Source organism: Perca fluviatilis, chromosome 9, assembly GCF_010015445.1.
Source record: "Perca fluviatilis chromosome 9, GENO_Pfluv_1.0, whole genome shotgun sequence".
NCBI classification, from domain to species: domain Eukaryota; kingdom Metazoa; phylum Chordata; class Actinopteri; order Perciformes; family Percidae; genus Perca; species Perca fluviatilis.
In genome coordinates this window covers 18,782,371-18,799,062 of record NC_053120.1, presented here as the reverse complement: position 1 = coordinate 18,799,062, position 16,692 = coordinate 18,782,371, and the positions used below count along the sequence as shown (strand labels likewise).

At 41.5% G+C, this 16,692-nt stretch overlaps 1 protein-coding gene across 2 annotated transcripts in view; it reads left to right on the top strand.

Annotated features, from left to right (window-relative positions):
- tsc22d2 (TSC22 domain family 2) overlaps positions 1 to 16,463 on the top strand; it is a 42,175-nt gene extending 25,712 nt beyond the window's left edge. For both annotated transcript variants that reach the window (XM_039811091.1, XM_039811092.1), the window contains 2 exons: positions 13,418 to 13,469; positions 14,084 to 16,463. In XM_039811091.1, the coding sequence (XP_039667025.1) occupies positions 13,418 to 13,469; positions 14,084 to 14,407 (376 nt within the window). In that variant the 3' untranslated portion in view covers positions 14,408 to 16,463. The remainder of the gene's footprint in view (positions 1 to 13,417; positions 13,470 to 14,083) is intronic.
- The last annotated feature ends 229 nt before the right edge of the window (positions 16,464 to 16,692 follow it).

The window sequence follows — 16,692 nt, the reverse complement described above, 5'->3', positions numbered from 1 at the left end:
GAAGCAATGTCGTTTATATAGATATGTTTAATGTTGCGTATATGACCCATTTCTTCTGTAAAGCCGTGCCTGTGTTTGGATCTCTCCTCCGCGCAGCCCCCCCTCCCCATTCACTCACACACGGCTCCCCTGCAACATGGAGAGACACAGCGCCGCCGGTCCACATTCTGACGTTTGTCTACAGTTTTAATTGTTATTAACACAGCTGTATATTGTGAAGTATGAGAGGGAAACCTGTATTGGTACAAGTGTTTCCGCTGGTAACTCTCGGTTATTGTGGCCGCCACGGCGAAAAACACATTAGAAGTTATTAAATGCAACTAACTTCAGTTCGTTAAGTAATAGCGTGTGAGACGGAGTCTGCTGGACCTGGGCGAGAGATGTGACCCATGGCCACATTATCATAGTTCATAAAAATGCAGCGCAGTGACGATAAAGACATTTCATAGCCTACACAACACATGTGTGACGCCGCTGACCCGCCAAAGCGCATTCGACCCTTGCTGGACCCATTCATAATGAGTCAGCCGTCACTCTGAGTAGCATAAGCTTCAGTCCATCGCACTCCCCCTCTCTCCCTCTGTCTCCCTATGTCTTTCGGTCTGTTTATTTATTTTTTTTTAGATTTTGGCATTTATTTTGATAGAGCTAGAAGACCAGAAAGAGGAGAGAAGGAGGGGGGGGGGGGGGGGGGGGGGGGGGGGGGGGGGGGGGGGGGGGGGGGGGGGGGGGGGGGGGGGGGGGGCTGGGGGGGGGGGGGGGGGGGGGGGGGGGGGGGGGGGGGGGGCCCGGGGGCCTTTTTCCCCCCCTTTCCGCCTTTTTTTACCACGGGAAAAAAAAAAAGAAAAAAAAAAAAAAAAAAAAAAAAAAGTAATAACAACATGTAAAGGCTAAAGGATAAAATTATTTGTTACAGCTGTTGGCAACTAAACGAAAACGATAAGAGGAAAAGAAGAGACCTTATTGTCATGAGTTCAGAGCCGTGTTTGTAATGCACTGCAGTGAGCATGTGATGTACCAACGTCCATATGACTACGTTCTTCTTCAAAGTGAGCCGGTCCAGATGAGATGTGGATGTTGACGTAAATCAACAGTAGCAGTTAAGCAAGTGTGAGGCGTTGCGGCTGCATAAACAATCCTGTGTATGCCCCATCCAGCTCATGTTTGCCTATGGGCTCTGTGACTAAGAGTGCAGCTTTATTCAAAACTGTTAAACTAACTGCAGGAATACCTGACAAAGTTGTCTCATTCCACCTCCCTTTGTCCTTCCTGCAAGGCTGGACTTGTTAGAAGTTAATTGCACATAAACAGTTTAAGGGCATTAAGGAGGATTCCTGGAAATGATTGCTTTGTGAAAAAGGTAAAACCTCAGCTGGGCAGCGTGCTCTCACATCACTTGTAGTTTTTGCACAACAAGCCGTGTTGTTTGGTGCAAGTTTCTTCTATTTTGTTGTCATCGAACCCTGCTTACCTGTTTATCTATCTATAAATCGGGATATCTCTGTGCGTGTGTCCCCACACATGCGCAGTAAAGCAGCGGTGGTGGCAAGTTGCTGCATTCCTAGATCCAGAATGCTCATTGATTTCGATTGACCGGCTAACTGTGTCCTATGCCAAAAAGGTGGTCATCTGCCAAAAACTGATTGCTGTCTACCCTACATGCAAATACAATCGTACACAGACACATGTTAGATGAACGCCAGGGCTCTTGGGCTCTCCAACTCGTTTTGTTGCCGGCGGTTGCGTACATTTCTCCGCACGTGCCGTACGCCGTTTAAGGCTGAGCCCGGCTCCCTCCTTCTCTCGGCCTGGCTTCTCTAGCAGGCTAAACCGGGCTCTATCCTTTCCCTTCCCGGGCCACATAGCTACCTAGACCAATAAAAGGGGGCACGCCGGATCTCTTGATGAGCCCCAGCCGAGCCGGGGTTAGCAGAGTCTACTATCTTAACGTGACTTTCTCATAACATGACCAAAGGTCACTACCGCTGCCACCATGTTATATTCTGGACACTCGCGAAGAATCCGGAATATCAGTTTAGTCACCCAACGGGCGATAGTTTATTTACCATTCTTCTGGCATACAAGTGGGCTCACACACACGGCTACTCTGATACCTCTAGGTGTAACTTCTAAAACGGTCCATGCTGCAACATGTATACCACAAACAATTCCTATTTTTACACTGATTGAACCGCTCTTATAGTTAGATAAAGCTGTGGGGAAAAAATACTGGGAACCAAGCAATCGGCCCTTTCTGAACAGGCACGCACTCCAAACGGGCACTGCACTAGTCTTTACAATGCCACATCTGCTGCAGCACTATGGGCTCAAATACGGGTCAAAGAGATTTAGAGCTTGTTAATAATGTTCAGAATTTCAATCACCCTTTGTAAACCTGTGACAAGACTGCATGACAAATTCAAGTTTGTGAATATGTAGAAAAGATTTGCAGAGAAAAAAAATCTGAATGTTTAAATTTTGTGAAAAAAAAAAAGTATATATCAGCAGGGAGATTACATCAATACTGAGGGGAAACATGCTTTTGTGAACAGCTGGGTACAGATTCAAAGCAGAAACTACAAGTACATTTGAGAAAAAAAAAAAAAAAAGTATATTTAGTGTGATTGATTTTGGCTGTAAAGACAGGTCCTAAAGTCTTTTATGATGGTAAACTGGATATCATTTAGGTTTTGGACTGTTGGTCGGACGTCACTTTGAGCTTTGAGAAACTGTGATTGCACAAATTGTATTTTAACATTCTTAAATATTTCTACAACTACAAATTTATTCTACCCATTCTCAGTCTTAAATTTCCAATGCAGTTTTTTTTACAGGTTTAAAGGCTGATGATTTCTGATTGTCATTTCAATTCTTTTTATTGACCTTTTATTTGATCCCAAACAGCTCTGCTCAAATCTCCTCTTGTTAATAACAGGACAAACAAGATATTCATTTATTTTAGCCAAACTTAATTATAAGTTACACTCTGCATTTGTAAACATTCCAGGAAAGCAATTTGTTGCTCTGCTGAATGGAATCATTGTGAGGCTGTGATTGGTCCCAACTGAAGCAGCAGCAGCTCTTTTACTGCCCTCAGTCCACAATGATCAACTTTATGATTAAGGACAAAAAAGAAACGAGATTTATATTCCGACTGAGCAAACTTGATTAGTGGCCCCACGCTCAGCCACGGAGAGTTATTTGATCCAGACCAGGTATGCGGCCACTGTTTATGACACAGAAACAAACATTGCATTATTGAAACAAGGCGGAGGAAAGTTGAATGTGGGAAAGCTGCACTCATGATGTGCTGATAGGAAAAAAACCGCAGCAGTGAAATTCTTTAATAAAATGATGCTGCTTTTAGAAAATATCATGGGTTCATTCAACATCTGTTAATAAAATAAATAGGCCTTTTTTTTCTTCGCATAGATTCAATTAGAATCAACTAAAAACACACACAGAAACGCACTGTAATTACTAACAGGCTGTGAAACATATCCTCCGAGAACCTAGCCCAATTCACTTTCAGTGTCTTTCGTAACCCTTGTGTTGTCAAGGGTTATGTACTTCCGTTTACTTTGTTGAGAATTCCTCTCTAAACCCTGTCTCTTGTAAAGTAAGTAAAGTTTATTTCTAGAGCACATTTAAACACAGTTTAAGCTGATCAAAATGCTGTACAAACAAGCACTAAGGTGCTGTATTAACCCTTGTTGTGTCCTTCAGGTCCCGGTGACCAAAGGACACAATGCAATGGTTAAAAGCACACAATCGTAAGTACATCATTTTGAACGGATTACTCAGTGGGTGTACAGAAGGTCCCCCCCGCCCCAGCGAAATCACAAAACTGCAGAACCTTGATGGACATGACATTGTGCAGAGCTCTCATCTCAAACTTAAAGCTTCTGAACACCCATACAGGTGATTTTAGTTATTCTGGCTGATTAGACCTCTGCTCAGGTTGAAGTGGGCCGGAGCTTAGATGGGAATTTATCAGGTCACAAATCTTTTCTACCAATTGCAATGATGAGGCAACATTGATGAGTCATTTGTCCTGCCCTAACAGGTGCAACCCTCAGGAAGATGTCAGTCAATCAGTCTGCACACATCCACAGTCCTGGGAAGTGGCCTCATCTGCCAGGTTAACTGGAAACACCTGTGTGGGTGTCCAGGGCCTTTCAGGGAACTTCTTTAGATGCAGGGAGGAATTGATGGATGGCAAAGATTTTTACAGCTTATGCAAAAGACCTCCCGTCTCAAAGACGGCACTGTATGAATGCAACATTTTCATCGTGTCAACTTTATCTTTGGAAACTTTGCTAGCGTTTGACCTTTTATTTACTGAACACACATGCCCCTTTTTTCAGCATCGTCTGACTTGACACTCAGTCAGTTAGTCATTCACACCTGGGAGATACCTAATATAACCATAGGCGTCTACTGTTCGCCATTAAACATCCCTTCTGGACTAGCACGTGGTCTATCGCTGCACGAATAGGCACCTGAATCGTTGATGAAGGGGAGCAAGTTTTGCATTTCACCTCCTCCTCAATTTCAAACAGTTGACCCTCCAAATCCCATTTCTAATCTTTAAGATCTAAGAACCTTTAAGCTGTATCTCTGCTGTGTAATTTAAAGTTATGATTGCTCAAGCTTTGCGAAGGCCAGGCAGAAGCCCAAGTGAAAGACAACAACTGAGACATGCATCAGGCCCAGTGTTTTTGCAGCATAGAGCCTAATGACATTAGTCCGACCCAAACACTGCACTTCAGAGAAGCCCAAATGAGGCCAAGTCCTTGATCCCGTGATAAATACTCTGCTGAATACAGAGGCTCATTAACGGTGAGGTGCCAGGATTTTCTCATTAAAGCCTCAGAAGTAACGGTTTTACTTTTAACACATTTCAGTGGGTCTTAATCCACTCTGAGCCAAACGAGTGGCACAGGCCTAAATCACTCAGGCAGGCAAAGGAAAAAGTAGTGAAATGTGATATGGAGGCACATGGTGAAGATCTGGTTTTAGGTACTGATTATTTAAGGCTTGGGGGACCCCTGCCCTGGATCCCCCACTGTGTTTGCACATGTAGTTTGATGGCCACATTAAACTGTGTCTCTTTGTCATTTATTCAGGAGCTGTAAGGGAAGCTCGGCAACCATTAACAAACATCCGTGCTGGCAGTTGTTTTAGCCTCTAGAAAGGCTAAAATAACAATGTCTTCCATAAGCCATTTAAATGAACAATAATGATGTCCCATGAATTCAGATCTTTTTTTATAATTAAGCCCCTGAGGGCCTTGTTTCCTTCTCATGCTCCCTAACGTCCGGTTCATCCACTAAGTGGTCTGCTAGAGGTGTCCATGTCTTAAGGGAAGACAGGAAGGTGGTCTTTAAGTATGTCATGTAGGGATGCAGAACGAGATATTTGTACACAAGTCTGGGGGTTATGTAACAGGCAAGGGTCAGCATGGGACAGATCCTTCGGTCTATTTCCAAGGAAGCTTGGTGGCAGCAGACGCACCTTCTCATGACTCTGAGTTAGTGCTGTAAAAATAAAACCTCCATCTCCAGACAAGGGGTATTTGAGGTCTGTCTTATTTAGTTTAGTTTCCATTGTGTCAGTCTGGACCACCCTTTATGTAGACAGCAGGTCCCAACAATACAGCATCTGAAAAATGTTCAGAGGCACATATTAACATACTTCCAGCATCCTGCAATTGTCACCATTGTTTAAAGCTTTCCAGTGCAATAGGGACATAACTGGTTAGTCAAGATTCTTTGTTTTGTGACTTTTTCATTGCAATATGCAAATTTAAGAATGCATGGGGAATTGTATTTAAAGTATCCCTTATGTATTGTTTACCTTGTCAGGTCATTTGTTAGCATGATGACGAGCATGTTGATGGCATTCAGGTTCCTAGTTTCACACATCTAGCAATGCAAATTACAATTTTACTTAGCACTGGTTGTCACAAATGTGGTTTAATACTACACATCTGAAAATACTGGGGGCAGCAAAACAAACATTTGTTGTTTTAATAAAGAAGTCGGGCAGTATGTGACCTTTTTCCATTTTCATCATTCTGTGAGCAACCATGATCTGATTTTATGCTGCACACGGCATGAATCTGCGAAAGTGAAAGTAGTTGGTTTCCTCACTGAGAAGTTGGAGGTGCGCAGCCTGTTGCCTGTAGCTCTTCATATAACAACTCACGGTGGCTGCCCAGTAATATTTCAAACTGATCCACTGTCAAGAAATGCCAGAAAATGATTGTTGTCTTGTTTTATAAACACATTTTTTATGAATGATAGCGGTCAGGGTCAAGCTCACTGACGTACACAATGCATTTTCTTTGACTACTTTAAAATAAAAGTGAGAAAGTTTGTGACCCCGCCGTCATGTTTAAAACAATCAAGCTAACTGGCTGGAGCTCACTTTCTCATTTTACAGTTAAACGGTATACTAAAATGTGTTTCTACAAACATTTGAGGTGAGAAATAGGCAATGCAGCAACAGAATCTGGATTCATATTTGATCAGCGCTGCCTAGTTTGACAGTTTGATCAGAGTTCACAAGTATTTATTGACACTGTTTCACTGTGATTTTGTCACTGATTATCTGTCTCATATACTACTGTCAGGATATAGTGACTGTTTCAGCAAATGACAAAAACTTATTTTTATTAAAGTTACCACCTGAACTTTTAATAGGGGTCCGCCCCCAAATACATTTCACAGCGTGTACATAACACACTATCGATAAATATGTCACGTAGATTTCAAGGGCTCCACAGCTAACATTAGCATTGATGTAAAAATGCAAATATGTCAGTGAATGCACAGGCAATTAAGTGATATCCCCACAGTTGTGATGTTGAAAAATAAAAAAAAGTCCTTTTTGTCTGAGACCGAGAAAACACAATTATAAATGGCTTATGGACTACAACATCATGTTTTTCACGGAAACATGGTAACGACAGCACCGTGCAACAGCATGTGCATGTTTCGCCATGGTTGACTTTTACGGACGATGAGCGTGACGCCACGAAAGCAGGACACGCAAGTGTAGATGAAGTTACCCACGCAGTTGACTAATCACTCGCGGACCCTCCCCCTCACACACATTGGCCGACTGTGGCAGACTCGCTTCCTCCTCGTCTTTCAACATGAAATTTAAAAAACAATGTTGTCAAATTTGCAGGTCGCACATGTGCAAGTGATAAAAAAAAAAAATACTGTCACAAAAAATGTTGGTCGCAGTTGGAGCCCTGCTCTCAAGAGATTGCACTCAACCCTGTACTTCCTTAGGTCTCACCCTTAGACTTCATGGGCAATTTAAGAGTGTGTCACCAAATACCAAGTATTTCTTATGTATTGTGTAACTGCTCTCTTGTAATACCTAAGGTTTAGGTCATTTATTTGGAACATGACCGACATGTTAATGGTATTTAGGTTACTGGTTTCACACATCACCTCTTGGAACTTAACAAGGAAAGATGTCATTGTAAAACCTGAATCTTGTGTCCCGTTAAAAAAAAAAAGAGAGAGAAAAAAAAAAGTTCGTGGTAAGAAATTAGACTTTTGTGTGTGTGTCAGTGTGAAAATTGTACTAAACAGTCTCACCACAAGGTCAATTTAAGAGCAGCCTGGGGCTTTTGATCTTCTTCACACAATCTTCCTCAGATTGCCCAATTGTCATCAACGTTATGTATTTGTTCAAGTTTCCTTTGTTTCCCTGAGCACTTGAAGGACCCGTTTGCTTAAAAATTTAAAAGATTTTTAGTCGCAAGTTGAAATGTAGAAGAAGAGGTGATATCTTTGAAATAAACCATACACACTACTACTAACTAAATAGGGGTACTTGACAGAGACATTTCTAAAATAAGTTGAAATCCACTACAAACCTTTTAATAACGCCTCAAACTGACATTCCATCAAGTTTTGTGTTCTTTTGTTTTTTTACCGTGGCGGAAAACTGATTGTCAGTGCAGCCATGATGTAATTTATCTAAGGCTACAGCCACACTAATACAATTTAGTTTTAAAAAGTATGTCTTTTGCTGTTTACACGTTGTTTCCACACTACTGTGGCGTTTCAGAGCCCCTTAAACGGAGACATTTGGAAACAGTGCTGATCCTATTTAAGTTTGAAAACTCTGGTGTTACATTGTAGTCTGGACGGGCAGAAACGGAGAACTTTGAAAAAGACGACGCATGTCAGTCAGTCTTATCGGTTAGGTAGGCTTACATACCTTTTGAGTAACAGTTAGCACTTTGAGATTTGCGTAAATATAAAATGCATTACAAATTAAATTTATTATTATTAACAGTTCCACCTCGTCGTCGGTCAAAGCAAATAAATCCCTGGTCCTACCTTTCATTAGAAGTATTTTCTGTTTTGTTACTAATACATTGACGATTTTCAACCTGAAGAGTAACGATAGACAAACTCCTTCCTGTTAACACCGGCACGTGCTTGCCTAGTGCAGTGATTTTCAACCACTATGCCGCGGCACACTAGTGTGCCGTGAGAGATCGTCCTGTGAGCCGTGGGAAATTATACGATTTTTTTTTATTGAGTTACTGCAAATAATTTGCCATTGTTGCGCATCTGTGCCTGCAATATGATGACTGGCAGAGAAATTAAATACTATTGTGTCAGTAGGTGGCAGTATAGCGCAATAATGACCTTGTTGATTTAAGACAATAGAATCACTGCCACCTGGTGGCAGTGACAGGATGTAAGCAGTAGGGCCGAGATCATCGATGTAAGCCTGCAACATCGATGGATACATTTTTAAAAAGGAAAAATGCAGATTCTGATCTTATTAGGCCACAATGTGTCATTTTGTAAAAGTTTTGGTTGGTGGTGTGCTGCGGGATTTTATTTTTTTTTTATGTAAAAAAATGTGCCGTGGCTCAACAAAGGTTGAAAAACACTGGCCAAGTGTATGCGAATGGTCATTTGATATGCGTTGTCAGATGTGTTGAAATGGACAGAGATCATTTCTGATAAGAAGCCTAAATGCTGATAAAAAGAAGCCTTAAAGCCTCTGTTGTTACAGCCCCCACCCTCCTGCTATTGTTTTGAAATACACTTACCAAGAAGGGGGGGGGTTATGACTGAAAGGCTGAGGTCTAATTTATTCAGCTGCCTCCCCCTATGGTGAGTGTTGGTATGCTTTGCAACTGGGACGTGTGCCGGTGCATCTGTGACCTGATGAAGAACACATTAGATTTCTGATGCCATAAGACATCATGTGATACACCTAAAGGGATGGAGGAGACCACACTTTGCTCCTGCACATGATCCTGTGATATAGAGCCACATAAAGTCAAATTCAGTAATATTTACATTTAAGGCATTCAGATTACACCTCTCTCCAGACTAGCTTGCAGTGTGTGAGCAGGTATAGGAGCTTGGTGTTAAACAGGAGACATGCTGATGATGGAAGAGATCACTTTATTCTGTATCAAACCAAAAGGTGGACTGTTTTGATAACTAGTTCTCAGTAAAGAACTTGACTGTGTCACAGCGTGATGGTGGCTCTGACACAGATGTCTCAGTTTAGAGGCGCTGGCCCCGGGGCAGGAGGCGTCCAGAGTTGGAATGTACTGCCTTGTGGTCCTGGACAATTTGTTAGAGGGGGGACGAGTGCATGTGTGCGCTGCTGAAGTCTGCAGGGAAGGCCCATGTTGAGGTTAACACAGCAAGCGGTCCTTGTATAAACCGCCACATGTCTTCCTCCTTGAATAAAATGTACAGTTTGCTTTGTTTTCCTTGGACACCAAATGGCAACAAATTATTTTTTTGTCTCCCTAACATTTCTTGTAACTCCTTCAGGCTAGGGCTGTGACTGTATGGATTTGTATTCTTACTGTGGTGAAGAAACAGTGTGACAAAGGACGACCTCCTCCGGCAGGTAAAACTGGCTGCTTGAGAATCAGCCAATCAGGAGTGGCACTGCACTTCACTGCTCGTTGAAGAAGACTGCTGTATCAATCCAGTATGATATATACACTCCTGTACCTTTTCAACAGCAAAAAATTAAATCCCCCTCAAAAAAAGAAATGAAAAAAATGTGGTGAGGATGTCATCACCGTGGGAGTGTCACGTCACCTCTGTGATGCGGTTATTAAAGCCCTACTTCAAACCAGATCTTCTAGTCACTTGACAAGCCAATTTGATCCAACCCATATGCCCATTTTTCTGTGATTGATAGAAAAAAATTTAAAAAACATCCAGCCGAAGCTTGTAGACATTTTTCTCACTCGTCCCAGATGTGCAAATGGAGGGTTGTCTTCTTGCCTTGTTTATAGACCACGCAACCGAGCGAGTCGTTCATTGTGGAATGCAGCTCATTTACCTTGCTATCATCACATCAGTGTGGATCTGTCATGCTATATACATCACCTCCAAACCAGTTTAGATGCTAGATTCAACAAGAATTCCACTGACCTGACATGTTTGTCTGAAGTCTTATCTGCCTTATGCGTTTCATTCTTCAAGCTTTCCATGCTTCATTTAGATGTCTTGTGCACATATTTGACAATTTATCTTTTCCTAACCACTCTTGATATAGAATAAATTACATTGAAAGGGCACTGCACAGTCAACACATGGAGAAACAGGACTAAAAAACTCCTCTGGTGGATGAAAACGGTTGCAGAGATACATTTTGAAACAACTAAATGTGGTTGCAAAAAAATGCTGCCAACTCAAGAGTTCCCACTATATTGACACTTTACATTTGATATACTTTTACGTACCGTTTTAACAACTGTTTACACCTCTGTATATATTTATACTTATAATTATGCATACATTAACTACACTCCTGTTTACATTCAGTTTATTAATTTGTAATTACAGTTTTTTTTTATATTATAGTAATTGATATGACTGTTATATTTTTTATTTTAACTTGCACTATTTCATGTTTTTTGTTTTATATTTGATTAGCATTGTTGGAGGGAGCATGAGATTTAAGATTTCCATTGCCAACGACTGCTTCTATGTAATTGTTGTGCATTAACTTAAACTTGATTTGTTTCCTGTAACATAAAGAAACAGGGACAGACAGTCTTCTTTGCCAGTACACGCAAAACACTCTGTCCTTTTTTAATTAACGTTTAGCTCGTCCTGTGCCTCTGGGGTTGCTGTGTCTACTTTTTGGCAGACAGTAGCAGTGAATAATGTCATTTGTACGAGTCTTGCGCCAAGTAAATTAGTGGAGGGAGGAGAGAGGAGAGAGGAGCGGCTGAACCCCGCCCCCTTGTTTGTCCGCCATGTGACCGAGCGTGTTTTAAAACACGCTCTACGCCATGCAGACAGCAGACGGACACTCGTATGTTAACACTCAGCGGAGTTGTACTGCCGAAACACTTTGGAGAAACGGAAAACATGCGGTGCAAAAGGGTCTACAGTCTGCCCTGCTCGCCGGGAACTTCACCGACATATTCATGTCGTTTGATGTCATACAGGGCAAGATGCGTCAGGTAATGGACTTTTACACAGCTTACGGTCTCTGCCGTGTGTTTGGCTTTCGGATGAGTTAACTTCCATATGTCCTGTGTGTGGTTGTCACAATATTTGGGTGTAATGTCCTTATGGTCTGCACATTTGGTGTGTCATTTAGGATCCACATTGTTTAAGTTTCTGTGCGTTATTATACTTGCAGTTCAATCTAAAAACACTTTATGGCAGATATTTAACTTTCATTCGCTGTTTGGTATGCAGACCACTCGGGTTGTGGCACAGCCAACATATTTCCCTCTAGTGTGGCATCTGTTTGTTGTATCACCGGGCTGCCCCCAACGCTATGAACTGCTACGTGCGCTCCGTCACGCAGTACGATCATACTGGAGACTCCACTGAAGCTCTGTGGGTTGTTGTTGGTCACTGCGTGGTCATGTTGTGCATGACCACACAGTGACCAACAACAACCATTTTTTATTTTATATTTAAAATTAATGTGATTACCGAAGTTGGCACCCCCCCCCCCCCTCCTGGATTTTTCCATGTTCAAGCTCCATCAAATTTATTATATATATATTTTTTATATTTCAAAAGACTCAAACGTGAATATATATTTTAATATAAACATTTGTGGATTTAAGATGTTTCCTCCATATTTGACTATTTTAACTAGTTTCTTTATTTTTTTTTACGTGTTTCTCGCTAAACTTATCACAAATGAGTTCCAACCACACGATGCTGTGGGCACATGATGTTCCCTCTCAGGTCCCTCTCTGGTCCCAGCTTCATGGCCAGAGCACCGTCTAGCGGCATGTTGGGTTTTGCATCCACATCCGAGCAGGGCGGTGATTGTGCGAGGGAGAGAGAGAGCGTTATCTGTTGAGAAGGAACATTTTCTTTCCGTGAGGTAAACAATGAAACTTGGCCTCGTTTTTGTTTAAGGATTTTTGGCTTGGCTTAGTAAGTTGATCGTCTTTTTATGTGTAGCACGATTTTTTCTTTTTTTTTCTTTGCTTTGTTTCTTTCCTTAAGAGGGGGGAGGGGAACACAATGTTGGGCTGCTAAGAAGTGATTTGGAAACGTTTTAACAAAGTGGGATGTGGTGTGGTCGCTTCACATTTCGCCAAAACACGATAAACGGCGTGTTTTTACGGAGAATGGAGAACAATGAGATTTGACTGACATTTCTAGGGGATCGCTGACGGTGACATTAGCCACACCCGGAATACAAGTCCTGCAGGAGAGGAGACCCACTGCTGTCTGTAATCTGTTTCACTGCTGGCATGCATAGTTAAAACACCACCGTGTCTCGGTAAAAATGTCGGTATTTAAACAATATCCGTGGGCATTGTTGTCGGGGCTCCAGCTGCTGTTTCTGCACGGAAGGAATTGTAATCAATTGTGTTGATGAACAGCGGTTCTTTGTGCATTTTACTTAGTTTAAATGTTTAAAAATCACCTTTTGACAAGTGGTCTTATTGTTTATTTCTGTGTCCATATGCGATCAGACTATGATTCATACATGGCAGTCTACACTGTATTTTATCCAGAGTTGAACTTGGTCAAGTTTATTTGTGTAGTCACATAGTACCTCTCTAAAGTTATAAAATAGTGGCTCTTTGTAGGTGTTCATCTGTGACAGTTTCTATCAGTTACACTGAAAATAGTATAGTAATATAATAGTTTTTTTTCTTCCATTTATGGTCTCAGTTTTGGTTAAATCTCAATCAGTTCATCTTGTTCTCTGGAAACAGAGTTGACTGTTAATCTACACATCAGAGAATGTTTTGTTTACTTCTGAAGTACCAGTGAAGTTCTCTTGGGGTCAACTTTCATCAGTTGTGCTGTAGGTGAATGTGAAATGAGCTGATCTCATCTAAAACACGTGGTAGACATGAGATGGATATCTCATGCTAACTCTCTCTCTCTCTTTGTCTCCACAGTGCATCCGGCGCCAGTGTTGTCGCCATCGATAACAAGATTGAGCAAGCAATGGTGAGTTTTCCACGGATGTAGAAGTTACAACAAATGTGGTCTGGTTACCCATTGTCTCTGCTGAGACGATTAACATAAAACTCATTTTTAATAGGGGACATTTAATGTAATAACCTGTAGAGCTGAGCAATATATCGATATATCTATTGTGACATGAGACTAGATATCGTCTTAGATTTGGGATATCGTAATATGACACACTTTTCCTGGTTTTAAAGGCTGCATTACAGTAAAGTGATGTCATTTTCTGAACTTACCAGACTGTTGGAACTGTTCTATTACTATCCACTTAGTCATTATATCCACAATACTGATGATGATTTATCAAAAATATCAGTGTATTTTGTGAAAGCGCCAATAGTCAACACTACAATATCGTTGATGTATCGATATCAAGGTATTTGGTCAAAAATATCGTGATATTTGATTTTCTCCATATCGCCCAGCCCTAATAACCTGTTATTGTACTTGCAGTTAAATATAAAAACACTTTATGGCAGATATTTAACTTTCAGTCACGTGCGGTTGAGTGTTTAATGCCACATTGTATTCAGTAGGGATGGGGATAATTTATGTGCTAATTTTAGTTTCCGTTTTCTCTGTCTTTCCCTCAGGACTTGGTGAAGAGCCACCTGATGTATGCTGTCCGTGAGGAGGTGGAGGTGTTGAAGGAGCAGATCAAGGAGCTGTACGAGAGGAACTCGGTGTTGGAGCGCGAGAATGCCGTGCTGAAGTCCCTGGCCAACACGGATCAGCTCGGCCAGCTGTCCAGTCAGCTCAACCAGGGCAGCAGCACATCGCCGACGCTGCAACAGCAATACCCGCTCGTCACAAACAACAACAACAACAACAACACCACCACCACCAACACCCCCGCCTTGGCTCACCACGAGGGGGGTCAGAGCGTCCCTCAACAGCCTAACATCACCTCTGCGTGATCCCCGTTCCCTCAGTACACATGCTCAAACACAAACCTCCCACGGGCAGGAACAACTGCTACTGTCCCCCTCATAAAGCAAAAGGCCCTGCTCTGCGTTCAATATGCTCCATTTGAGGAAACCTCAACAACAGCGACATCTGCGTTTGCCACCAAGAGCCATGCTTCGATGTGTGCACGTTACCGCCACCAGGCTTTACATTATTAAGACATTTACCACCCCTCAAAAAGTCTTATTCTGTCCCGTGGCTGCAAGAAAGCTGAAAAAGGAGGGGCAGGGGGGAGCCGGTGCACACCATAAAACCGCATGCTGTTCTTGTGCAGGAGGACGGGGGTCAAAGGGCACAGCGAGATTGATTTGTTGGGGCAACGAGTGGTGGAAGAGGGCGGTGCAACCCTGTGAGGGGCCTGTGACGTGATGAGGGTCCTGTGATATCCAGCAGGGACTGTCCTCCCAGTATCCCCCAACCCAACATCACTCCAGGGCTGGAAGAGGCCAGAGAGCCGAGGGAGGGGGGGAAAGGATTGGTCGTCCCTGAGTGGAGGAGGAAGCCGGCGGGCGTCTCGGCTTGAGTGGAGCGAGTCGAGAGCCTCGGGTTGTTATATGCTGCAACAAAAGCTTGTGTTGTTTTCTCAGAGCCACCGTACTTTGACATGAATCATAATACTTTTTTTCATTAGTTCAGTTTTAGTATTTTCATTTATTTATTTCAGGGCTGCTATTTTCATAATGTAAATGAACAATGTCATGGAGAAACTTAAAACAAACAAAAAAAAAGAAAACCTTTTCTCTTTGGTCTTTTGGTATTTTAGAATCTGTCAGGTATTACATTTGGTAGTCTCTCTTGCAACAAGTAGGCAATAAGTTCCATAATAGAAAATGTATTTCATGAAATAGTGCTAACACTAAAGCCGAGCTTACATTAGGTGAAATCCAGGTTGAATGTATATTTTGTAAAGTGTAAAGTATTAAGAGCATGGAGGGTTTGTACAGGGGAACACCTGTTGTTAAGATGGGATGTTTGGATAAGGAAAACTATTAAATTTACTTTCTTTGTCACAACAAAAAAGATGAAATTAATTTGGGGGTTTGGTCAGGGGAATAAAAAGCTGTGAAAATTGTTTGACCTACTTTATAACCAAAGATGCAAAGCTGTGTAAGTCTCTTCCCCCATTTTTAAATGCACACTTATTTTTTTTCCTGCTCTCACTTTCCCTATATTTTTGCGCTGTTTTGCATGTTCTGCATGATCTATAATCAAACCACTTTCTTACCTCATGTTTTTATCCACCATTTACTTTTTGTGAAGTTGTCAGTCTGTGAAAGGATTTATGAACGAGAAAGAGAAGAATGGGCAGAGGGTGGAGTAAGTAGTTGAGGTAAGAATATAAAAGAAAAGAATGACAAGGTGTTTGTGTCAGATGGAGGGAAGGGCCTCAAGCACAAAACAATAGTCAGAAAAGGAGCCCCATGTATTTTTTTTTCCCCATGTAAATGCTGTTGAATTTCATAACGGAGAAAAGATTTTGTTACATTGCAGATTTTAATGTATTTAATGAATGCAGCATTTCGATTTTGATTGTAGTGTACCAACACTTATAAAATAAAATAAATATCTGCAAAAAACAATGGAAACTATAAAACCTTTCACACTTTAAAGCTGGATCCCAGTCGGTTGTGTGTGAGCATATTATGGGATGTCCTGTACTGTCACGTCTTTTGTGCCTCCTGTGCCATCGTCTGCGGTTGTTGGGCGATTTGGTTTCTTTCTCTGTGGCTTAGACCCAAACCAAAATGCTTGGTAATTGTACAATCAGTCATCTGTCTACAGGATGGTCTCTTTGATTTCCTTTTTTCTTTTTTCTTTGCAAACAGGCTTATTTCTTTTCTCATTTCTTTCTGTTCTTTCATTTGAAGGAGATGTGTACATGCCAAGTGTACAGTATGAAAGTAATCACTGAGCCTGGGAGAAAATATCTTAACAATGCCCTTGTAATGTGCTGTTCAGACAATTTTAGTTTTCAGTCAAAAATAAATTACTGTTTTATTAAGAGAATGTCTTCATGCTTTTGTTTTATTCCCCCACCAGGAAACCAACTCTTAAAACTTGTTTTATTAGGTTTTGTAAAAAGAATAAGTCTACATCAGGCTACAAAATACTGAACATTTTCCTTTTAATCGGATAATTTCTCTAATCACATGAAGAAAAAAAAAAAAAAAAAAGTTTAAACCATAAAAGGTTGTGATCATGCAAACATGTCAATAGTATGTTTTGCATGAGGGCG